Source organism: Coenobita brevimanus, chromosome 80 (assembly GCF_032717465.1).
Source record: "Coenobita brevimanus isolate Jiangsu-jjx chromosome 80, ASM3271746v2, whole genome shotgun sequence".
Taxonomy (NCBI): Eukaryota; Metazoa; Arthropoda; class Malacostraca; order Decapoda; family Coenobitidae; genus Coenobita; species Coenobita brevimanus.
Window position 1 is genome coordinate 16,444,644 of NC_137033.1, and position 26,308 is coordinate 16,470,951.

The following is a 26,308-nucleotide window of genomic DNA, read 5'->3' on the forward strand; positions in this document are numbered from 1 at the left end:
TTTTTTTTTTACCCCATTCTCCCTCCCTCTGCTTCCCTCATCCCATCCCCATCTATATACCCCTGCTACCCTCCTCATTCCCTCCCTCTCTCACCTCGTTCTCTTTCCCTTGCTTCCCTCACCCCTCCCCCTCACCATCCCTCCACTCGTCCCTTACCCCACGGTCTTAGGGGGGTTAGGAGGAGGGTAGAACCAAGGCCACCGAGATAGAAGGCACAGACGGTGAAACAGAAGACAGGTGAAGCAGACGGTGGTAAGATGCAAGTTTGGTTACTTATGAGGATCCACCCCACAAAATAGGTGGAGATTGATCCCACCACTCACAGCGTCCTCCAAATGTGGGGCCAACGTTCAACCGGCCGAGCCACCAACCACTTATCACATCCCTCCCTCTTCCCCCGGCCCCCTCTGCTTCCTTCACCTCATCCCTCCCTCCTGTTCGCCCCCTCTCCCCATCCTTCCTTCTGCCTCCTTCACCCCCTCGCTCTGAAGACCCTCACCCCATTCTCCCCTACTTTACCCTCTCTCTCCCTGTCCCTCTCCCTTCGGTCTCTCTCACTCATTTTACACTTTAACTTTCCCATTTATCGTTCCTCAGTCACCCGCACCTCCATCCCTTTGACTCTACCCCCGTCACATTCACCCTGACCTGAAAGCTCTTCGTAAAGGGTGCGGAAGAGTAGAAATTGTGAAGGTGACTCTGTAGCTTTGGGGAAAGTAGTGAAAATAAATTAATAAAAAAAAATAATTAAAAAAAAAAAAAAAAAAGGTCCTAAAGTTCGTGCCTCCTAACACCTAACAAAGACAAGCGCAATAGTTGAATAGAGAAGAAGAAGAGGAGCAAGGTTATCGTGGGGTATTTTTCACTTTGCCATAATTTACGTCTTTCTCATTCTTCACTTCCCGGGAAAAGTCATGACAAAAGGATAACTCAAGGTTAAGAACAAGTATTCCATCAAGTGGCACCAACTGTGTAACTATACAGAGATAAGGCTTTGGTACGCCGTTCATTGTTTGGTTTTCACCTTTTCGTCTGTTCTGGGTTTGTTCTTTTGATGTTTTTCATTTTTTTACAGTTACTTAATGTATCTTACCGTCAGCTGTTGATAATAACTATCATAAAAAAAAATTTTTACAAGAAATTGTTCTTAGCGCAGTTATGCCAAAAACTTTTTTTTTTTTTTTTTTCATTGCAGTGTAATAGAGAAGGATCATCTTTTCCAATTTGCTGTCCATATTCTATCCGTCTGTCTGTATACAAATAAATAAGAACATTGCATATTATGGATACACACACTGCAGGGGAGCTCCCATGACATCTTCCATAAATACAATATATAATTTCTTTGTCATCCAAATTCTGCAGATTGTATAATTGTGACACCCAGATTTTGCCAAGTATTATTTGTTAGTAAAGGGCACCTGGTTAAGTTTGTTGGCATTTGTGGCATGCTACAGAGGGCAGTTGGTCAGTCTGTACCCAAAACTCTTTCATTCCCAAATCATTCTGGTTAGGTTTGTTTTTAATTTGCAGAAGAAATGTCACAGAAGAAAGTTGACTTAGAACAGTGCAACGAATAGAATAACATTATTTCTTAGGCCCTGTTCACATGAGGCATTTTTAAACACGGCCTCTACCGCCAGGGAAACATGGCGGTAGACGCTGCGTTTCTCTGGCGGTATCACAGTCAACCATATGAAAACCTTGAACTGCTGAACAAATGCGCGGTAGGAAGGGAAATTTCGGGTCATGTGTTTGGACCAGCGGTTGAGAAAAATGTGCGGTAGCTTGTGTACTGTGCAGTCCAATACATCACCATTGTCTTTGCTAACGAGCATATGAAAACGCCTCGAGTGAACAGGGCCTTAGGGATCTGGTGTTATGGTATTGTAAACATTATCCAGGTTAGGTAAGGGTAGGTCATACTAGTATTAAGATAGGTACCGTAGGTAGGAATGAACAAGCACTGGTAGATTGACTTTAAAGCTGAATCAGCCTGAAAGTCCGACATGGTGGGTGACTGTTTGCCAAGGTTTGCATGTTAAATTAGTAAGGTTTAATCTTGAAATGTGCATTTCTCCAAGTTTTATAAGCCATCACAATGATAATTACATTAAAATTGATTGGGGAAAAGAACAGACTTGTAAATTCTGTGCAAGGGGCAAGGGAACTTTCCTGTATTCTCGCCATAGATATTTATACAGGGTTCAGGACATTTTGTGCATTTTGTAGCATCAGTTAGAAGTGAAATATGTTTTGCTGTAAAGAGCATTAAACATCACATTATAGTTACTGAGGTCCCTTCCAAATTATCTGCCTAAACCTCTCCCTGTTTTTCAGTAGCAAGTCTTCTGTAGATTGTACTTTTGTGTCTTCCATACTTCACTGTGCTATTCAGTTTGTTTATTTAATCTACGTCTAATATTTTATGTGTTTAACTTCTGTACACCCTTGGAATCTGAGAATTTTGCATAAAGTGTGCAGCCAGTTGATTTAATAATTCTGAGAACTTTTACTCTATGTATGGAATGTATAATAACGTTGCACTTTCAGTCAGTAGTAGTCATGTGGCAGCGTGTCAAAACATTGTACAGTATTGCATGTGTATGTTTTGTCTAATTTTTGAAGGATCCAACATGCTTGCATGCATTGGCCTTGGTCACCTAATGGCTGCTCTACATGCTGCTCTATCTCTGGCAGCTTCCCTATTCAGTCCCTTATCCCTGAGGTCACAGTCAATGACCTCGTCCCAGGTCTTTTTCAGTCTACCTCCCGCAACCCAGCCCCCAACATTAACACTTTTTCTCACTTTCTGCACCCATTTATCATCACCCATCCTCCCCACATGCCCAAACCACCTCAGTCTACCTCTCATCACAACACCAACGCACTCCAGTCCCATCCCACCTCTCAACTCTTCCATTGTAAACATAGCTCCCCCCCCCCCCAGCCATGTACTCTGGGATGCACTGCACATCCACTTAATCATTGTCATTTCGGTATGTTTGACGCTGCGAATATCCTCTTTACTGCCCATGTTGGGTTTAGATCAGGGTCCAGTACTTTTCGATACAGTTTTGACCATGTGGAGAGGATCGAGAGCGAGAGACTAATGAGGAGAGTGTGTGTGAGTGAGGTGGTGCGGAGAAGAGGGAGGGGGAGGCCAAAGATGAGATGAAGGGATGGAGATGAGGTGAGATGGAGAGGGATGTAAGTTGGGGGGAGGGCAGTGAAATGGTGGCGGGCATGGCGACATGAAGGCGATTTGTTTGTGGTCACCCCTTACGGGATTGAGGCATCCGGCAATAAATAGATAGATTGATAGACTTACTTTCCCAGGGGATAAAATGTTTAGGTGGAGTGTGAGAGATATTGTGAAACAGTAATTTCCAATAAATAGATGTGTTATACATCCTTGAATGTGAGGCCTGGGGGAAGAGTTTAGAGGAAGGATGGGACATGAATGTTATGGTGTGATGAGGAAGGGTAGATTGAGTTGGTTTGGGCATGTTGAGATAATGGAGAATGACAGCTGGGAATGGAAAGTGAGAAGTACCGGTATGAACATTAGGGGTAGAGTTGCAAGAGGCAGACCAAAAAAAAGACCTGGGATGAGGTCATAGTGTGGCTTCGGGGACAGGGGACTGAATAGGGTGGCTGCCGTAGATCAAGCAGCATGGAGAGCCACGATAAGGTGGCCAAGGCCAATGTATACAAGCATGTTGGAGCCTTTATACATGATATGGTATGAATAGAAATGGAAGCAATATTCAGTCAAAAAATAAAAGGGAAATAGCCTAGTCACTAGACGTCAGATGTTCTTTGGTACCGTATGGTAGGATGAAAGTAAATTATACCAGTTTTCTCAGGCGTAGGTTTAATCTTGTTCTTTCCATATACAGTTTGAGTTCAGTCATCCATGTTGCTTGTAAACTTTTACACTATTTACAGATTTGATGTCCAGAATTTCTTATAAGTTTATTTTCTTCATATTCTAGGGCATGGATGAAGGATTTAATGTGGAGTGTAGTGATGAGGAAGTTGAGAAGGAGTTCATGTTGACGGTCCATGGATATGAGCCAAACCCATCGGACATTGTTAGACTGTATGAATCTCTTGCCAGTGATGGAAACCTACCCATCAGCTGGAAGTGGGATTTAGGGAGACGACTTCCAACACCATCGCAGAGTGATTCGGAAAGTGAGAAGGAAGAGGAGGCTGAGAAAGTTGACACATCTGGGTTTGACTTCGATGATGAGCCATCCTCAGTTCGTCTGACTCCAAGGCGCACCCCAGGCAGCAGTGGCTTGAAAGGCAGTGCTAAGAAGAAAACTACTAACTTTGAGAACATACTGGCCAGTGTGAGAAGACAAAAGAAACTTGAGCTGAGGGAGAAAAGAGGTAGAAAAGATAACAGAAAGTGAATGTGAAGATTACAGAGTTAGAAAACATACTGGCTGATGTGAGATGATAGAAGAAAACTGAGCTGAGGATGAAGAGATAACAGCTTTACTTTACCCACTACATAAATGAACCATGAAACAATCTCCTTAACCATGTTTTGAAGTTTTCAGCTAAATAATTGACAAATTCTGAGGTGATCAAGAAATTATCTGGAACTTTGAGGCAGAGCTAGAGTGCCAGAAGCTACTGTACATGATCATAATAGGCGAGTCTCCCAAAGAACAAGAGGTTCTGGACACGCAGGTATGAGGTCCTCCATCCAAGAAACTCCTAAGCAGCTCTAAGAAAGTAACTAAAGTGGTGGAGAACTGATAACGTAGTTATGAAAGTACCGTACAGTAGTGGTTATGTTAATTATTTTTTCCCTTTTTACATAATCTGTATATCACCAGAAGGTTAGATTTCCAGCACTTCTGGAGATTGTTTACTTTGCTGTGTGGTAACTATAACCAGCAATACTGGCCTGTATTAGTATACTATTTTGTTTTTCAGAAAGTAGATAAAAAAGGAAATTAAAATGAGTAAAGTATGTAAAAAGATTACAAAAGTACACCTCACGGAAACAAGTCAGGTTTATCAGCCAAACCTCACTGCCCAGCTTCAGTATCATGACTCAGAGGCTGGTGATGAGGAAAACTGTTCTGAAACACCGGCATATGCCACAGACTTCTCTCTAGGGGGTTATGAAGGTAGTACATATAATTCTAGAGTATCCACATCATTCTTACAGACCCATAGAGTACAAGATTCCTGTTCTCAGACTGCTGAAGTCTTAAAAGACCCTAGTGCAAGAAAAATCAAGGTGAAATGCATTTCCAATCAGACTCAGCAGCAAGACCAAAATGTTTGTTGTACCAGATATAACACTTGCTCAAGTACAAATGTTGCAAAGTATGTGAATGTTAATTATGGAAGGGTTAAAGTACAAGTGAAATCATCTCAAGAAAAAAGCATTGTGTCACGGCAGCGCAACACCAGATATAACACTCGCTCAAGCACGAATATTGCAAAGTTTGTGAATGTTAATCATGGAAGGGTGAAAGCACAAGTGAAATCATTTAAAGAAAAAAGCGTTGAATCATGGCAGTGCAGCATCATATCATCTCAAGAAAAAGTTAGAAGACCTGAACACCATGTTGTTGGATTTCTGGAAGATCATGCAGAATTCTTGTCCGACTGTTTTGAGGCCGAAGATGAGACTGGGAAATATACACCATCAATCCTTGAGTCGACAGTGGATGGTAGCATTGTACGAGGTGCACGAAGGTACAGTCCTTATTCATATGTTTGTTACAATTGCTTGTATAAATTTTTACCCATTACCACCTTTATGATGGTGCTGCCTTATATACTGGTACTTTATTCATACTACCACCACATGTTTCTGTTGTACTCAGCTTACAAGAGACTGGTTTAACTACAAGTATGTGTACTGAGTTGCAACCTGACAGAGATTCAACACCTCTCTGAATTCAGCTTATGGTCTAGTGTAGTGTACAGTATGGCATTGTTGAGTGGAGGGTCCTACCTCATACCTGAGGCTCATCAGATTTCATGTAACCACAACTTATGTCCAGGTTGGGAGAGTGGCCTAGTTCTGCCAGGTGAAAACAAACCTATATGGAGATGTTAGATATAGCACTCAGTACAGGAGTCCTTGCAGATTTAATCATCCAGTGATGGTCTGATTGAAATGAAAAAGTTCACCAGATTCATGGAGTCAATATTCTGCTATCAGGGCTCTCCTTCAGGTGAATAATATTGTCTTCGAGAAGCCAGGTGATGAAGAAGGATGCCTTCATGTTATGACATTGATAACCTGTTTTACAAACATCCTTCAGCTATGTCTATGTTCCCTGAAAGGGAAATGGTAAACTACAGAAGACAACTTCAGCTTGCAATCCTTTGAGTTTATGTCCAGATAAGTCTTGGACTGCAACTTCCATTACTTTTCTATTACTTTTCCAGAATAAACTGTTTACCAGAATAAACTGTTTAAGCAATTACTTGCCTTACAAAGGCTTAATTCATGAAAAGATACCATACTGTATTTTTAAACATCAAAATGTTTTTGTATATGTTCAACATCAAAAAATTGTTTTTGTCTGCCATGCAGACTTTGATGTAAGGATCAGCTACCTTATGCTTTTCAGTAGCTTAGTAAATGTCAGTAGTGTTCAGAGGACTTCAGACTGTAAGTGAAAATAACATCAAGACCCCAGTTATAACCAGATATCCCTACTTCAGAGTAAAAAATTATCCATTTTTTTCTGACGTGTAAAAGGAAACTACAGTTGCTGGTATATACTTTCTGTGCCACAGGTCCTATGGGTCCCGGATTTCTTCAAATGATCTGGACTTTTTCATTAACACTGCTATTAAGAATGGTAGTAATGACCAGGATCCTCTTATCTCATTAGGTAAGTTGATATCATTATACCACAAAACAGTCCTCTCTCAAAGATATTTCATTATTTAGTGTCTCATGATGGATTTATCACCTTTTCTTCTCAGTGAGTTCCTTGTGATTCATTATAACTTGTTTTGAAACCAGGAGTGATATTGTGCATGTGTATCTAATATGTCCACATGCAAATGTGTGCATGGGCATGCTTTCAAGTCATGAACAAGATAGATGTTTAAATTTAAAGTGCATTTGAAATAGCATTTTTGTTTACATCCAGGTCTGTATGTGAACACTGTATTTAGTAAATACAGTACAGCACAAAGGTATCATAGAGAATGGCTACTGTAGTTTCTAACGGAATAGGATTGAAGCATTTTGTCGTGAGCTAAGAAAGAGCCAAGATATGGCTGGCTGTCATTGACCCTTAACTCCTCCAATTAGATTACCGTACTGTATATCCTTTTTTCTTCATTTTATGCTGTATGATTTATTCTACTTGCATGAGATTCTTTAAACTGGAGAAGTTACAGCCTTCATTAACCCTTTCACATGTGAAGATCCTTCCAAAGTTGACTATAATTGCCAGGAGGTAGCAAGAGCTAAATCTAAGATATCTTTGTGTTGAAGGGATTAACAGTAGATATCTTTGTGTTGAAAGGATCAAGAGTAATATGTGGGCACAAGCTTGGTAAGCTAACCATACTATCATCACTCATTGAGAAAGCAGCGAAAGGTACATGAAGTATTGTACAAGGAAACACATTAACCCCTTCAACCAGAGAACAGATGCTAGAGAGAGTTGTCATCATATGGTGGCACTGATATATTTTTTGGTATCAGTGCCATCCTCAGCTTCCTCCCAATTGCTGATATGAGAAGGGTGGGCTGCAAGAGAAGGGCAGCTTCAGCCTGCAGTCCACCAGTTTCATGTTGATATGAGCATGGGACCACAGCAACAGCCAAACTTTTTTTTTTTTTTTTTTTTTTTTTTCCCCTACCAGATGATTCTGTTCAGTCTTGGATAAATTTATTTAACTGGATTCCTTCCATCCTCTTCTGCCTTTCTTTCCTTCATTCTTTCATCATCCTTCTGCCTGATGGTGACTTTACACTCCCTCTTCTGTCTTTCTGTCCTTCATTCTTTCCTCTTCATTCTGCCTGTGGGTGACTGTACACTCAGTGACAAGCCAAATGGTTTCCTGTACACCAGGAAACCATTTATGATGATGGGTGGTAATCATATAGCCAGATTATGGTGCCTGGTGGTTTAGTGGGTAATTAAGGTGTTCCAATCGGATTGAGCCGGTGAAGGTTTATCTAAGGGGTGGTTGGGGTTTATTGCTCATGTAATGCCACCCAGGGATGAGGGAGGCTGGTCATTCTGATCGTAAATGTCAGGACCAACTTGCCTAGCCCCGGTCTCCTACGCTTCTCATGGGGCAACGTAGGATTGGATGATGGATGGATGGATGAGTTAAATACAGCCATCATTAACCTTTTCACAGATAGAGGTCCGCTGAAAGCTGCATGGAATTCATCTGATGGTTGGTTAATGAAAATTAAAAATACTTATGCCTGTGGGTGACTATGCTTCCTCCTCTGTCTTTCTTTCCTTCATTCTTTTCTCTTCCTTCTGCCTGTGGGTGACTCTACATTGAGTGACAAGCCAAATGGTTTCCTGTCCACCAGGACACCATTTACTACACTAGGTGGTAACCATATAACCAAATTTTGGCACCTGATGGTTTAATGGGTAATTACAGTGCTCCAGTTGGATTGAGCCGGTGCAGGTTTATATCCAAGGGGTGGTTGGGGTTTATTGCTCACGTAATGCCATTCAGGGATGAGTGAGGCTGGTCACTCTCATTTTAAATGTCAGGACCAAGTTGCCTAGCCCCGTGCTTCTACGCTCCTTATGGGGCAACGTAGGATTGGATGATGGATGGATGGATGTCTTTGTTGAAAGCTTTGGTACTGAACAAGTGTTATTACACATTTTCTTACTTTCCAACAGGTTTCCATGAAGGGAGGGCAGAAACATTTCTTCCCATATTCAGTATCCCATGTGTTATGTAAAAGGAAAAAAGAGTCATATTGTCAGTGGCTTTTGAGGCTTTCTAACACTTCTTTCTTAATGTGTTTTTTATACAAATTACTCACTGGTATTTTCTTATATGGGATTTGTGTTTCATTTATTGAATAAATTTCATTTATTGACATAGTTTGCATTCTTAGCAGACAAGAAAGTGCTGAGTTGTACTGTGCAAACTAAATCGCAAAGGAATTGGTGTTACAATATCTCAAAATCCACCAAGAAAGTGACCCAGAGAATGGTGTTCTTAATTGGTTCTGAAGCTTACCTAACACTTCTTCCTTACAAGCTTATTTCTCTATGTAGTACATTCATATACTGTTGTGTGAATCTTGTGCAGTGTGTGTTAATATAAAAAAAGATATGCATAGCATAAAAGATACTGTTAAAACATCATTACAAAATAATTCATCAAGGAGTCTTGTATGGGGGGGGGGGGAATAAACAGAGAAGCATATGGTCTCAAAAGGTGTCCTGGGGCTAAGAATCTGTATTATACAGGCAGTCCTTATTTCATGATGTTTTTTGTGTTTAAAGCTAAATCATTATTATGCTGCAGAATTAATACAGGTTTTAAGTCATTATAAATTTGTTTTAAAGTTAGTACTGTACCATTATTTGTTGTACTTTGGGCTAAGAATCTCTGTATTATACAGGCAGTCCTTATTTCATGATGTTTTTTGTGTTTAATGCTAAATCATTATTATGCTGCAGAATTAATACAGATTTTAAGTCATTGTAAATTTGTTTTAAAGTTAGTACTGTACCATTATTTGTTGTACTTTTAACCCATCAGTCATGACCCAAAAACTCTTCTTTAGGATTTTGCCCACACACGTCTTAGACTTTAAGTGTGGACTGAGTGTATCCCTTAGGAGAGGGTAGAAAGAAAATACCTATATATCCACCCCTGTGTGTTCTTTATTGCATGTGGAGAAAAAAGAAAGATAAATACAGTACATGTGTAAGAAAATAGAAGGTAGAGTATTTTGACTTAGGCTTGATGTATGTGTTAATAATAGTCAGGCCCATATTACTAAGCATGCTACTCTTCCATTTCATACTTTCCATTTCCTTATTTCTGGATTTTACCTTAACCCCTCAGTAGGCAGGAAAAAAGGGACAGGGTGACAACAATGATGGTGTTGCAGGAGTGATTGATAGGTTAGAGCAAGAGCATTGTGGGATATAAAGTTGAAAAGAAAGTGAAAGAAGACAAATAAGTGGCTGCATTGGATACAAGAAAAGTTTACAGATGAGAGAAAATGGGAACATATTTGAAAGGGGAGAGGAAGACCATTGTAGGATATAAAGTTGAAAATAAAATGAAAGAAGACTAATAAGTGGCTGCATTGGATACAAAAAAAGTTTACAGATGAGAGAAAATGGGAACATACTGACTGAGGATTAAAGGTATGTTGAGAGATGTTAAAGAGAAGGAAAAGAGACATGAGTGTGGAGAAAGGGTAAACATTAACTGCTGAAAATGGAAGCTGTTTTGAAAGGAGATGCATAAATATCAGAATAAATTTGGGTACATGTAATGATTTTGAGAGCTCTTCCATGTACAGTACAGTATTTGCATGGACATAAAATAATCAGTCAGAAAACTGCCTTGTAAAATAGCATTATGGGTATTCAAGTAATTGTACATGCATAATACTGTATTTTGATTACAGATGTTTTACAGTATAATTCCCTTGGCATGTTATATATTGATTATTACATCACCAGTTTTGTGAAATATAGGAATACAGTAGTAGCAAATAAAACTGATCCCTTTTAGGAAGCATTTTTTTTTTTTTCTGTACGAATACTTATACAAAAATCTTTACTGCTTGAGTGAGAACCTTGACTTTATTCTGGCCATCATTTCCAAGCTCATATCTGTAGGATTTTCCAAAGCAACTCTCAAACATTGTTCCAGTTGACCCTGACTGAATTTAACTGTTTGTTTATGCTTTAGATTGTTCATGAAAGAAAATACTGACATATACATACTGTAGGTGATCCCATAAAAACTCAACACTTATGTTTCAGCACATTTACTGGATAGTTTATAGTACTGGAAAATTATCCAAAAAACTTTCACAGCATAAGTTTAGCCTGTGTGTTAAAGTTTTGGTTTTGTCAATGACTGGAGTTTACTCAGTTGCATTTCTCTTGCTGCATGTAGAACATACTGCAGGAACACATTTTTCAGTTTCTTTATATCACAGTGCATAGGCAGTCATCATATATAAATGTCAGCATTAACTTCAGAATTTCAGAATCTGTTCTCAAATTCCGTATTGAGAATCTCAATACAGTCTTTGTTTAGTCTGGACATGTGAATGTATTCTCGCAATGTTCTCCTCCTGGGAACTGGTGAACCAAGCTCTCAACTGTTCAGGGAATAACAACTTTCTATGAAAAGCAGAAATTATATGAAATAAATTATTATTATCCAGTTTCTCCCTTCTAATTCAAAATTCAACTTAATTGATAAGTTTACAGCAAGGAAAACAGTTTTGAAGTCAAGAGTATGCATTTTAGGAAATCTGAATATTAGACAGTTGCAGGCAACCTTGAATAAAGCCATGAAATCCAAGATTATTTCTATAGCCACGTACTAAATTTAATTGAATAAGACTCCACTGACACTGTATATCTGTTGGTGCCCACCATCATGATTTTAAGTAGAGTAAAAGAGCACTGCCAAACTCAGAGAGCACAGTGGTGCGTGTGGGAAACAGATCTAGGATGGAAGCAACTCATCAGTGAAAAAAAGACAAGGGGCAGATGGAAAAACTGTTTCAGAAACCTGATGAACAGGAATAACTATTACAGCAGAGTGATGGTCAACTTGATATAGTTTGGGGTTATACTGTACAAAGGAATTGGGTTGCAAGAGGCGGACCAATAATAACCTGGTACATGGTCATAATGTGTGACGTCAAGGAGAAGGGACAGAATTGTGAGGCTGCCAGAGATTGAGCAGTGTGGAGAGCTGCCACTAGATTACCAAGGCCAACATATGTATGTATGTTGGAGCCTTTATAAATGGTACGAAAAAGGAGTGCAGTCCCTGAGACCATGATAGAAGTGAAGGTTACTAAGTCAGCAACCAACACAGCTGGTGAGTAAATGTTCATTATATACCAAGTTTGCCAGGTTGATGATCAGTTGTCTTTCTTTTCACTACAGACTACAAGAAGGCATAGTGATTGGAGGTTGCTATGATTCAGTGACCAACAAGGCTAGTGGATGGATAATCATGATGTGCTCAAAGCTGTTCGATCACTGATCAGTTAGTTACCAGTCCCTTTCTCCCCAATGCAGACCATAAGAATGCTTAACTGTGATTACAGAGGAGTGGTGTGGCTTGGTGGAACACAGCCAAGATGGTCACAGAAACAAAGGCATTACCTACTCGCTAGATGATTGCATTCTGGGTTCAGTGGGATGGTGAACCCCTTAGTGAGAAATCACCAGGACACATGTGGGCCAGGGGCTTTGGGGGTGCTTGTTTAACAGTATGAAATAGCTTATCTAACATGGTAATATGATAACGTTCACTTAATGCATCAAGAATTATCATAAAAATCATTTACTGCAGTCTGATATACTTTGTAGATGTATATACACTTGACATTAGTGCATCACACAGACACCATACCTCCGTAAAATGTTACAAACTATCAGTCAAGCATCTGATTGATTATGTGTGTGTGGATGAAAGGATGCGAAGATGTATATTGGATGCAAGAGTTTATAGAGGTTGGGGGAGTGGACTTTCTGACCACTACTTGGTGGTGGCCAGAGTTAAAGTTCAAGTAAGATGGAGGAATAGAAGAAGGGAAAGACGAGAGGAAGTAGTTGCAAGGAGAGTGGAAAGGTTACAAGAGGATGAGAAAAAGGCAGAGTATAAGAGAGAAGTGGAGGAACGATTGGGCAAATATGAGTTGGAGCAGATGGGGGACGTGGAAGGTGTGTGTAGAATATTTACAGAAGAAATATGTGCAGCATGTGATGTGGTGTGTGGAAGGAAGAGAAGACGGAGGGGGGTGCAAGGAACAGCGTGGTGGACTGAAGAGGTGAAACGGGCTGTGGCACAAAAGAAGAAGGCATACAATGAATGGATGAGAAATAGGGGCGTGGAAGAAGTTGAGAGGTGGAAGAGAGAGTTATATGTAGAAAGAAAGAGAGAGGTGAAAAGATTAGTAAGAGAGAGTAAGAAGAGAGTGGATGAGGAATTTGGAAGGAATTTGAGTGTAAAGTGGAGGGACTGTAAGAAAATGTTCTGGAAAGAGGTGAAAAGAGTAAGACAGGGTGGAAGTGGAGTTAGCAGGGGAGTGAAAGATAAAAATGGTAGATTACTAGTGGAGAAGGGAGAAAAAGTGAGCAGATGGAGAGAACACTTTAAGGAATTGCTGAACGTGGAGGATGGAAGTAATGCGAGTATAAGTGGCTGGGGAATGGCTGGAAGGAGGAGGGAGGTGAGAAGACAGGAAGAAATCAGTAGGATAGAAGTTGTGGAAGCAATGAAGAAAGTTAAATCAGGGAAAGCCCCAGGAATTGATGGAGTGTGTGGTGAAATGCTGAAGCATGGGGGAGAGATAGTAGTAGAATGGATGTGGAAGATGTGCAGATTGGCCTGGGAGGAAGGTAGAGTCCCGGAGGATTGGAAGTCAGGTATAATTATTCCCTTGTACAAAGGAAAAGGGGAAAAAGAAGTGTGTGGTAATCATAGGGGCATTTGTCTTCTTAGTATAATAGGAAAAGTATATGGTAGGATACTTATTGACAGAGTTAGAGAAAGAACAGAGAAATTAGTTGGAGAAGAACAGGGAGGCTTTAGGAAGGGAAGAGGTTGTGTAGATCAGATATTCATTCTCAGATCTTTAGTGGAAAAGTTTCTAGAGAAGGGAAAGAAGTTGTATGCGGCTTTCATGGATTTGGAGAAAGCATATGACAGGGTGGATAGACTAGGATTGTGGAAAGTGTTAAGAATATATGGAATAGATGGGAAGTTGTTGAATGCTGTGAAGAGTATGTACGATGGTGCGAAGGCTGCAGTGCGTGTGGATGGGGAACTAAGTGAATTTTGCTCTTTGAAAGTTGGGTTGAAACAGGGATGTGTCATGTCTCCATGGTTGTTCAATCTGTACATGGATGGGGTAATAAAAGAGGTACAAGGTAGGGTAGTGGATGTTGGAGTGGCCCTGGTGGGAGAGGATAGTGTTTGGAAACTCCCTGTACTGTTGTTTGCAGATGATACTGTGTTGTTGAGTGAAGACGAAGGGGAGCTGCAAGGCTTGGTGGATGAGTTTGAGAGAGTGTGTAAGAAACGGAATCTAAAGGTGAATGTAGGGAAGAGTAAAGTGATGGTCTTTGAGAGAGGTGAAGTTAGTGAATGTACAGCGAGGTTGGATGGTGAGGAATTGGAAAATGTGAGTACGTTTAAGTACTTGGGTAGTGTGATGAGTAAGGATGGAGGTTTGGAGGGTGAATTGCTTGAAAGGGTACAGCAGGGAAGAAAGGTTGCTGGTTCTTTGAAAGCAGTGATAAGAAACAGGGAAGTGAGCATGGAAGTGAAAAAGTTACTACATGACAGTATTGTGATACCAACTCTAACGTACGGAAGTGAAGCTTGGACGTTGTTGGAAGGACACAAGTCAAGAGTGAGAGCCGTGGAAATGAGTTATTTAAGAGGAGCCTGTGGAGTCACATGGAGAGACAGGCTGACGAATGAGGATATAAAGGAGCGTTGTGGTGTTGATGTGGATGTGATAGGAAGCGTTATGAGGAACACACTGAGGTGGTTTGGCCATGTGGAGAGGATGGAGGGTGAAAGACTGATGAAGAGAGTGTATGTGAGTGAGGTGGAGGGGGAAAGAGGGAGGGGGAGGCCGAGGATGAGATGGAGAGATGGGGTGGAGAGGTATATGAGAGAGGGGGGTGTGAGTTGGGAGCAGGGGAGTGAAATGGCGGGGGACAGGGCGACTTGGAGGCGATTTGTTTGTGGCCACCCCAAACGGGATTGAGGCGTCTGGCAATAGATAGATAGATAGATCTGTTCTAAACTGACCCAAATGTTCACTTGACAGAAACAATGATGCTCCACTGCTTGATTTCACTCAGTAAAAGCAGACGTACATTTAGGGATCTTTGGGAACATCCTGTGGCCATGATCAGCTTTTAGGAGGCAGCCAAGTTCTTGGAAAAGTATTCCTAGGGACAACAAAGAGAAAAATATTGATAAACCTATAGGTGAAGATGCAGGCTGTACCTTTGTATACTAGAATAAGTTGGGTGTTAGGTGCTACAAGTTAATATACTGTATTTTCAAAAAGATAATGAAATGATCCACATGCAATCCTTAATTACCCCCTCAGCAGCATAGGGACGGCAGGATACTCAGTCAAGACATACTGTATACAGCAAGAGTGACTAATTACCTGTGAATTGTTGCTTGTGCAAGTAACATATGAGCAATAAACCCAAGCTATCTGTAGGGCCTGTGTGCCACATCTGATTGAAGAGCATTAACCTTTTTTTATTCTTTCTTTCTTTTATAAATACCACCCAGTATAAGGCTGTGTGCCCTGAGTGAGTCAGGTAGCAAAATGGTATTATTTTGGAGGTATGTTCAGCTGACAGACACCAAAATTACCATGCTTACAACTTAAGCAGGCCCCCATTTTGAAGCTTCTTAAAAGTTTTGTGAAACACAGGAATCTTAAGAATAATAACTATGCATAGAGACCACAAGTGCTATATAAATCACCTTCACTAGAAAACAGATTTCCTTCTCCCATATAAGGACTGCATGACCGTGGGAGGAACACAGTTGCTGTCAGTTTTGTAATTAATGTATGTGCTGCACTTCCACACCTTCCTCCCCCTTCCCCCCCAAAAAAAAAAAACGCATAGAAACAAGGAAAGCGATTTTATAAGAAAAATAATCCCAGCTCTTCCACCTTATACAGTACTTGTGCTAGGTAGGGCCATAAACAAGGGACAAAAAAAGTTCACTCCCATCATATACCAGTGTTAGGTAGGATCCAGAAACAGAGAAAGAGAAAGAATGTGATACAGTTACATGAAAGACAGTACAGTACAGAACTCACCTGATATTGAGCAGTCCAACTGCACACAGCTTGGAACTGGTCTGTGAATGATGCAGGTCCCCTGGAATATGAATCCTAACAGTTTGAATCAATGAATCTGTAACTTGAATGATACTCCACTTGTACTGCTTGTGATTTCAACTGAAATGAAGCCAAACTGAAACACTTGAGCATGAAACCCTTAACCCCTTCACCCAGAGTACTGTAACATCATTCATGTTGGTCTCTTAAAACTAACCCAAACTTGCATAGACCTTTATTTTTATTTTATTCTCTTTGCTTCCAGATTATATTATTTAGAAGAGAACTGTACCTTACCAAAGGCTACATCTAATCCACCCAGATTTAAAACAATTTTGAGGAGACAGCAAGAATCATTTAAAATAAGCCCTCTTGGGCTTGAAGTGGATGAAAACATGCATGGAAGTATGATGGAAAGAAAAAGGCAATATCAGAGGAATGAGTATGGAATTAATGGAAGTGCTGCAAAAGAAGTAGGGAATAAATACAAGTTTGAAGGAAGGGAAAATCCATTAGTAAAAGAAAAGTTTATGGAAGAAGGGGAAATCCATTAGTAAAAGAAAATCTAAGGGATAAGTGAGAGTAAGAGAGAAGGAAAAAGATTATTAGAAGACAGAATAAATATAATTATAATCTGGCAGTGCAACTGCTGGGTCATATGCCGCCGAGACAGAATAAGAGAGAAACAGAAGTATGAAAGTGCATGGTCAGTAACAGAAGAGAATAAAGGATAATGGAAATATGAAAAGGAAATGATAGTATCAGAAGAAAGAATAAGGAAGGGTAAAGAACAGCTGGAAGTGTGAAAGCATGAAAGAGGCATTGTTAGAAAGAAATTTGGGTGAAGAACCTGTAGATGGCTGAAACTGCTGAAAGTTATTGATCAGTTTGGGATCAACTGAGTTTGGAAGTTAATGAAGAGAATGATGTAAAGGAAGTATGAAATGACGTAAGGAAGTGTGTAATGGTTGTAGAGACACCAGAAACATTCCTATATGTGGCAAGAAGGGTAGTGAAAAGGAGTTGGTAAGAGGGGCAGTATGTATTTTTATTTTTAATTTTTACTAGAAAAGATAGCCAATGGCTGTAAGCTTGCAAAAAGGTTGCTCTTTCCATAAAAAAATTGAGCAAAAAAAGCATTTTAAGATGCCTAGACATTCTGCATTTTAATTGTGAAGAATGTTAGTGGAAGGAAGTATAGATTGAGGACGTACAGTTCCAGAGTTTAACGTACAAGAATGTCAATGAACTCTTATAGAAAGCCAGGCAAAAAAAAAGGTTAGTGGATTGCCAGAAGGTACTCTTTGCCCACTATATTGGGAGAGATGCAAACAAACATTTCAGAAGAGCAGTGAAAATTTATTGGTAAACAGTGATATCAGAAGGAAAGAAATGTATCATTGTGGTGCAAAAGAAGGGGTTGTTGCAACCCCAGACTTATGTGGACTAGAACCTAGTGGATTGCAGGAAACTGGCCTCTTCATCCACGCACTTCAAAAGGTCAGGCATAAGGATAATTAATATGCTGAACTGTGTATACTTTGCTTAATATTGTTTCAGATGAGTGGGGCCTAAAAACTGAATCGCACAAGTATAAATGCTCACTATGCAGTTTCACAAGTCGGATGCGTGCCAATGTGGAGAATCACATTGTGAAGGCTGCCGATGCACACAGAGGGGCAGTGGTGGTGGTGCTACTAGGTGATCACGCACGAGGTAGAATTTGCCCCATCTGCACCCTCAAGCTCCGTGGACGGCAACTGTTCAAGGTAAAAATGATCATGATCATGAGAAGAAGAATAACTGTTTATGGATGTTGTTTTTGTTGTTTGCCCCAGGCTTATTTGAACATAAACTTGGTAGACTCCAGGCTCAAGCTACCTTTCTTCTGTCCTATCATTCATCTTTGAGGAATAGGGAAGAAGTTGAGGGATGTTTGTATAACCAGGCAGTGAACTCACCTAGGTATATTGGTGCCACTGCAAAAAGGCTTCACTTCATTCATACCCAGATATAGAAATGTTTATTAGGGAGGTGCTTCAGTTTTGGTCTTTGGGGTCAAAGCTGTTGTATTGTCCCAGTAAACAGTATTTCCATATATGGGTATAGCCTACTTCTTCCTTTTGGACAGTTCACAGCACTGAGACATCAAGACATGGCAACAGCGAATCCTGTATTACTCCTTTTGAAGTGTAAGAATCCAACACAGGGCTTCCATAACTGGTAGTGGACCATTCCTGAGGAAAACATGCCTCATCTGCAACTTCAGTTGTGCGGGCCAGTTGTTTATAAATGCTAACAGCCATTGGAAGAATGACAAGTAGTCTTTGTTATCAGAGTTGAATTTTAAAATATGACACCATATAATTGCTGTATTTGTCTGTATTGAGGGCTACACACCATAATCCTGGAGGGGGTGGTCATGAATAAATCACCTTCCTGTGTTGCAGTGTCCAGTCCATTGCCATAAGGCTGTTCTTCCTCCATCTTACCCACCCTTATTCATATACCTTTCCACCATCTCTCCATCTCATTCTGCTCATCGTAACTTAGATTTTTAAAATCTTTCTACAGCACATACGAACTTGTCACGGGAGCAGCTTCCCTCTGCGTTGTGGATATTGCGTGTTTTTGGGACAAGACTACAACCAACTTCGACACCATATTAGGAAGAAACACAATACTTCAGAATACAAGATCATTGATATACCACGAATACTGGCAGAAGTTGATCAAGGTGGGGAGAGTGATACAGTAAATCTTTTTGTGTTGTCTGTTTGTCATTCCTTCTTGCTGCCAAGTCCTTAATAAGAAAAAGATTTGTTTTTTAAAGTTTCATTTTTACCTATGATCAGCTGTGTTAAAGTCATGGTATTGTAGAACACATTTCCTACTTCTAATGAGAATTGTCTTTACCAGTGTATCAAAACAAAGTTGTAGATTTATACTGTAAGCTGTAATATCATGTAGTTCAGTGTTATTTGTGCTGTAGCTTCTCTCGATATGGAAATGGCATATTATCGTCATCGTCATCTGGGTATATCACAAAAATTCACCAACAGTTCTCTGTCGCCATTCTTTTCATGAACGCTGACACGGCTAGTGCTTCTCTCTTTGTTTCTTCACTTACTTCAGATTTGTTATTTCCTGTCCTACCTTCCATATTTATCAGTTCTCCCTGAATGTCCTTCCTTCTAATATTTACTTGTTTGTACATCATATTTCTTTTTGTCCGATGTAAAGATTTTTATGTAAAATCATTCATCCTCATAGCCATGAGGGAGGTGTCGAGAACTTGTAATTGCTGTGATACATGTTTTGCATGCCCTCCCATGTCACTAGTTAGCTGAGGTAGTCTTTACTGACTTGAAGCAAGCAGATGGACATGATGATACCTGAAGTGACTGCAGTGAATGGGTTGATAAAAGCTACATCTAACCCGTCCAGTTCAAAAGGCTCCTCATAAGGTGAATTATGTTGTCTGGAAGAGGCAAGCCTGAACTAAAAGAGATGTTACTCTAGTGAAGGAGTTATGCATATAGCCTGTTTTATCCAGTTACAGATGAGCAGCCAAAGCCATCAGAAGACACTGAAGTTGGGAGTGGCCAAAAAGATGAGAAAAATGTCACATCATGGCATCAGGAGTTTGAGTGTCCTGTGTGTCAGATGGTTCTCAAGGTAAAAATATTACTACGAGCTCTTTATTTGAAAATATCTGTCTATCTGTCTGTATCTTTCTTTTTTCTTTCTGTTTACATATAGCTAAACACACTGATCATGGATGAGAGGTGTCTGTCTGTCTGTCTGTGTGTATCTTTCTATTTTTCATTCTGTTTACACATTGATCGCAGATGAGGGGTGACAATGAACAGTTGCCTCCACATCAACCTGTTCTCCACCATCAGCTGACCATCTTTCCATCCCAGGCCATTCTTACTTATATACCTCTCCTATCTGTCCATCCATCTCATCCTTAGTCTCCCTTTCCCCCCTCTCCTTCAGCTTCTCACACATACACTTTCTTAGTCAAGTATCACTTTCTTTTCATTTCACATGACCTTGTTTATAAGTCTTCTATTTAGACAGTAATTTTTTCTTATTCTGCTCACAGTAAATTACAATTAAAAAAAAAAAAAATTACTTTTAAAATGCAGTATACAAAACAAGGACTTACTGTAATGGTATGTTGATTCATGTTGCAGACCTTTAGTAACCTGAAAAGGCACCTTGTGAAACATGGGAGGAAGAAGAAGCAGTGTTTGTTGTGCCCATTCATCACGACTTTCCCAACACAGATCCGTAGCCACTACCTCCGCAAGCATCCAAGTCACACACCCAAGTGGCGGACAGTTAGTGTAGTGTGTTGTTTCATACAGCTTTCTCTCTCAGTATGATGACATTTTAACAGTTGCAAGAAACTGTTGAGAAAAAAGAAATTTCAGATGTATAAAAGCTGTAACAAAGTTTGAGTCTTTGTTTAGATTTTGACTTATTATAGTGCTTGTGGCTGATTGTTTCCAACCTAATGGATTAGTCGGGTAGTTACCAGGCTTGTAGCCAGAGTTCAATCTCATGGTAATACCTTCCAGGTCAGTGGTAGCTAACTGTCAATGCCCTAGTGTTGTGCAGCTTTTAAATCCCTCTTTGAGATTATGTCATTTATATAACTACGCTCCTCATGGGGCAACACATGATTGGATGATGGATGGATATTTAGTTCATTTTTATAGGTTTCCCACTTTGGTCATTTCAGACTGTGGTGGAAGAAGGCCTTAGTGGTGCTGTTGTTAATGATGTCACTCCATTCATGAAGCTTATCACAGCTAAATATGGTGTACGTCAGCCAAACAAGGATAACAGATGGGTGAGTTATTATTAACCCCATAAATCGGTGGTCGATTTCAATGCCTAAAGATCGCATTTTTTGAAGCTGTGTTCCACCCTAGCTGCAATTCAGGTTCGGGTTTTCAACTTTTACCAAGGTAAATTTTTTTCTTACAAATTTCAAGAGCTTGAATTTACACACCTGAAAATGCCAATCTCTGTCCCCTAGGCCTAATGGGTACTGCAAAACTGCCTGTCAAAGATTATAAAAGTCCTTTGTAGCAGTAAGAGAGAAAACAAAAATATCAGCGGAAACCTAATTTTCACTAGAGAACCTTACCAAAATCAATATGTAAATTATGTTTCTGTTGATGAAACTAAGTGAGTAAAACACACACACACACACACACACACACACACACACACACACACACACACACACACAGAGCTTTGCATTGAATGCTACCCCAGTCTCTGGGTGATGGGTGACTAGCATTGTGAGAGGAACCACAAATAAAGCATTTATTAAGAAAAAGAGCCATTTAGACCTAGTTGTATGTTATTGTGTATGACTGTATGGCAAACTGACACTCAATATTTAATTATCTTTGATAGGTAAGAGCCATGATTCCTGGGAAATTACCAAACAGGATAGTGTTCGGCTTTAATGAACCATTGGCTTTAGCTTTGAGGGTCTGGTACCAATTAGTTTGTTTTGTGTTACACAGCTGGGCAGGTAAAAAAAAAAAAAGTTTCACCTGACACCCAGCATACTATCATGATATTTAGTGAGCTTACGGAGAGTTATGAGGTAGGGTTGGGTTTCCTTCGTTACTTTTCAAATCAAGCTACCACTCTGACTACACTTCACCATAAACCGAGTTGAAACAGGTTAGGGATCTTTGTCAGGTTAGAACACACTACAGTATAGCGTGGAGTTTGTACATTTTTTACCAATAATCATAGTAGGTAGTAATGGTTTTCACAGAACCATATCTATTGACTGCATCCTATTGTCTGAGAGGAAGGTATAGACATTAATTTTCAACTATTTTTCAGATCCGTCAGTACCGCTGTCCTCATTGTGATTACACCTGCAGCTTTAATTCTTCATATAATCGGCATTTGCGAGTGCATAAAGGAATAAAGCCTTTTAAATGTGGCTATTGTCACTTCCATGCTCGAGAGGCTTATGTTGTACGGAATCATAGCAGGAAAGAACATAAGGTAGAGTATGAAGATCATAAACATTATATAATAATTTTAAGCTTGTGAAAGTATTCCACCTTCATGTAACTATACCAGTGGCAAACCAGATGGTTTTCTGCAACCTGGGAAACTATTTATTCTGTTGTGTGGTAACTATATACCCAGCTAATGGATGCCTGGTTTAAGCATTCCAACTGGATGTTACTCATCTGAGGGAATATTAGGCATTTTTGCTAATGTAATACTGTTGAAGGGTGAATGGTTGCTTTTGCCTAAAATATCTGAACTAGATACGAGTAGCTGAATTGTAGGCCCCAGCAATACTGATGGGGCAGTAAAGAATTGGATGATAGATAAATTTAAGAATTATAGGCATGTCAAGAATCTTTATTGATGAACTTCTTTGTTTTGTGGATCCTGTTGCACCGGGGTGGGGTAGGGGGGGTGTCATGTTCTTGATGATGATGATGATGATGTTTGAAATATTTGCAGTTATTTAATTATGACAATACCTGTTTCAGGGCAAGAAACCTCTTGTGGAAAGCGGTAAAACTTTCAAAGCCCCATACCGCTTTGAATTAAGAAAACAGACAGAGCGGCAAAACTGGGACAAACATTATGAGGAATCAGACCAGGAGGACTTAAACAAGAACAGTGGCATTGGTCATTCATTACCATCAGAATCTCCAGCTCAAGAAGAGCAGCAGTCTAAATTTTTGTCAAAGATGATGTTATCACAAAGACTGGGCCTTAATCTCCATCAGCATAGCTCTAGTAATAGTGAAAATACAGTTGAACAAAATAAATCAAAAACTCTCTTGAAAGAAAAAACTGCTGATGAAAATACCACTGAAGAAATGGAAGTTGCAGAAATTAGAACAGATTGTCATCATGAGAGCAACTCATCCTTTATCAATAATGTTTGTGAAGGTTCTCCATCACATCTCAAGTTTTGTTTAAAAGATTCCATTCCTCAGACTAAAAATATTTGTGAAATAAATTACTCCAGTACAAAAGACACCAGTGAAGCTTATAAAGCAAAGCAGATTCAAAGAATTAATAAAAGTGAATCTGTTGAAACATGCAGCCTTTCTTCTGTTATGAAATCTTATTGCTCTTGTGAAGATAATATAAAGTCACCAAGTAATCGGTCACAGTTTTTGAAGCAAACAGCTGTTCTTAAAGAACATTTAAGCTCTAAGGAGGTGCTTACTGACAAACTAAAAGAGCTGAAGCGAAAAAATGTCGATGATGAGTATAGATTGCTTGAAAATTGTAAAAAGTTAACAACACAACAAAGTAAAACTGAGCAAGAGACTTCCAGCAGTGACAGAGATACTGGTTGCCAGATCATCCTTTCTGACTCTGATATTGACAGTCCAAAGAATGATGTGTTTATACAGTTGGATACTTACAACAATGGAAATATTCTTTTACCAACAGTCATGTGTAGCCAGGAATATGTTACAGTAGAGAAATTTAGCTTTAAGAAAGACCAGTTGGACAGTACATCATGTTCCTCTACAACAGCTGCAGACAACACAAAGCTTCACCCTAAAAGTTTGAAAGATAATAGCGAAGAAAGGACAGGTTCTTCTTCACAAACAATACTTCTAAACAGTGGATCACCAAATACCTATGTTGTTGCTGGAGATGACTCTTGTGACAGAAGTCAGCAAGAAATTTCTGAAACCGAGGCAAAAGGAAATTGTAAGAGGGTCGGCCAAACAAATCAGAAGTCAAAAGTCAGGGTAACTCGAAAGATTAATATTGTTTCCTCCAAAACTGAAGATAAGTTAAAATATGAGAAGAATAGTGGGCAGACTGTTGGTGTAGGTGAAACAGGCTTAGAGAACAACCTCCACACCCATATTGCATTCCTGGCAGACTCAAGGCTCAACACAGCCACATCCCCTGTCCCTGATGCCAAAGCAAAGAGCCTCCTTCACCCTGGCTACACCAGTAATGACTACTTTTCTTTAGAGAAGATTAGAAGTATGATGAAGAAAAAGAAAAATGGGCAAATAACATGTAATGAATGTGGAGCTACGACCTCCCACCGTGCCTTCTATAAACATGCTAAAAAACATTTCAGTGTGAAACCATTTAAATGTGGCTATTGCTCATACAGGTCTATTGAAAAGAGTAAGATTCGTGTTCATAACACATTTTGCCATTCTGAGAGCCCATGCATTATATTAATGCTTTCTCCAGAAGAAGCTGCAGTACCTGCTACACAAAGTATTACTAAGAGGTTGAATATAAACACAGCTAAATCAAAAGGTATGATATGGTCTCCTGTGAATAATGAGAATTTGGTTACAACACAGAAAAACAAAAATACTCCAAATAACCAGCCTCATGAATCTAATAATGGTGGCTTGACTGGAACAGTTACAACTCCTAAAATAATACAGGAAGCTTCCAAAGTACGAAGAGCTAGAAGGGAGAAGAGTGATAATGCCGTTCAGAAGCTTTCTCATGTAGTCGCCGAGTATGGTGTGAGTGAGCCAGATGACAAAATAAACAGTTGTTCAAGGCTGTCATTATATCAGTGTTCACTGTGCTTGAAGCTTATGCAGAAGCACACACCTTCTATCAGAAGACATTTGTTTGCACACTATGGATATAAGCCATTCAAATGTGGCTACTGTTCCTTCACTGGAAGTGGACAAACTGAGGTAAGATGATAACTGCACCTAAACTGTACCATAATCTTTGAAACTACATGGCTGTGATTTGAAAACTGCTAACATTTTTCCACTTCTAATCCTCTCATACTTGCTAGGCCCCCTTCCTGTTCTTGCTTGGCTGTCTTTCCCAATGTCTGGATGCATGGGTTTGCAAAAACCTGTTGAGTGTGATTTTGCATCCAAAGAAGAGGGTGGCATTAAGTCTAGACCAAAGTCAGATGTCTAGGAAGCTTTGCGTTCTTGACACACACAGTATAGGGTGAAGCACCTTCCAGAACTTTTTAACACGTAAAGAAACATGCTCATATTTATTGAATAAAATACTATAATCATATATCTGCACAAAAAATTGTACCATACTGAAAGTTTTTAGTTTTCAAGGTATTAATATATATCACTCAACTAGGTTCGAGCACACCATGCCACTCATGGCTGCACTACACCACCTAGAGTTGAACCTACAGGCGACCCTATGCCTGAAAACCTTGCAATGCTGATCAAGAAGATGACCTCCCACCATCAAGCAGGATGTCGATCTCAGAGGAGGAAGAGGGCACAAGCCAGTCAACAGACCCCTGGAGTATCTTACAAACAATCGCTCAGTAAAGAGTTTGATCCTAATTTGAAAACAGGATGTTCAAGTACCCCCACAGACTCAGCAGTGATGTATCTGACTCCAAGAAAAGATGCTGAACAAACTTTAGCGTCGGCAAGTGATCACGTACCATATGAGTCACCTGTTGCAGACCAGTGTTCTATATCACAGCCTATGGAAAATGAATCTTTGGCCTCGGAAACTGAGTATGCCGTACAGACTCTTGAGTCTGATGGTTGTTTGCCATCTCATTTTGGCTTCAGCATGGACACTGTATCTCATTCAGATATCAGCTCAAACCCTGTTTGTGTAGTATGCTTTATCGAGTGAATGTTGCCAACTGGATTAAGTTAATTACTTGATTGTGAGCAATATGAGAGGGAGACTGGGAGAGGTTGTAAGAGCAAGATGGATGCTGTGTGCAGAGATGCATTGGAAGGAAAAGTCAGTAGATTATTATAGTCTTTTTGTTTTACCTGACAAAACTCGGCCACTTCCACAACTTGAATACTAAGTTGTGGAGGCACATTCAGTGAGTTGGTGTACAAGTAAGCAACTGGATGTTTTGTATATGATATAAAACTCAACTGTGAAAGGTTTTGTTAATTCATCGAGTTGTATCACGAGCTATTTTGCCCTTCACATGAAATTTTGAGTCGTCAACACCACAAACATATGTCAGGCAGTTCAAGGATCCAAACCCATTTGATCCTTCCTTTAATACTGTTTAGGGAGGACTGAGAAATTAAGTTCACCATAGACCCAGAGTTCATAAAAAATGATGTAGAGACTTCTTCACGTTTACCTAAGATACCTATACCTAAGCGAGTCAGAAGGCCAGTTTGGCGAATGGGGAGCTCAGAATTTTGTGTCATCATGGAAAATTTTGT

The 26,308-nt window shown here is 39.8% G+C and overlaps 2 protein-coding genes across 2 annotated transcripts; both read left to right on the plus strand.

Moving 5' to 3' along the window:
- The first annotated feature begins 847 nt into the window (after window positions 1–847).
- On the plus strand, window positions 848–4,455 carry Pa1 (PTIP binding protein Pa1). Its single transcript, XM_080279732.1, has 2 exons — window positions 848–856; window positions 4,000–4,455. The coding sequence occupies exon 2, from the start codon at window positions 4,003–4,005 to the stop codon at window positions 4,423–4,425; it is 423 nt and encodes a 140-aa protein (XP_080135858.1). The 5' UTR covers window positions 848–856; window positions 4,000–4,002; the 3' UTR covers window positions 4,426–4,455.
- Window positions 4,456–4,982: 527 nt separating this feature from the next.
- Window positions 4,983–25,814, plus strand: LOC145409276 (uncharacterized). Its single transcript, XM_080279756.1, has 10 exons — window positions 4,983–5,731; window positions 6,788–6,885; window positions 17,658–17,866; window positions 18,672–18,834; window positions 19,654–19,775; window positions 20,300–20,446; window positions 20,851–20,961; window positions 21,981–22,148; window positions 22,652–24,811; window positions 25,230–25,814. The coding sequence occupies exons 1-10, from the start codon at window positions 4,983–4,985 to the stop codon at window positions 25,746–25,748; spliced, it is 4,446 nt and encodes a 1,481-aa protein (XP_080135882.1). The 3' UTR covers window positions 25,749–25,814.
- The last annotated feature ends 494 nt before the right edge of the window (window positions 25,815–26,308 follow it).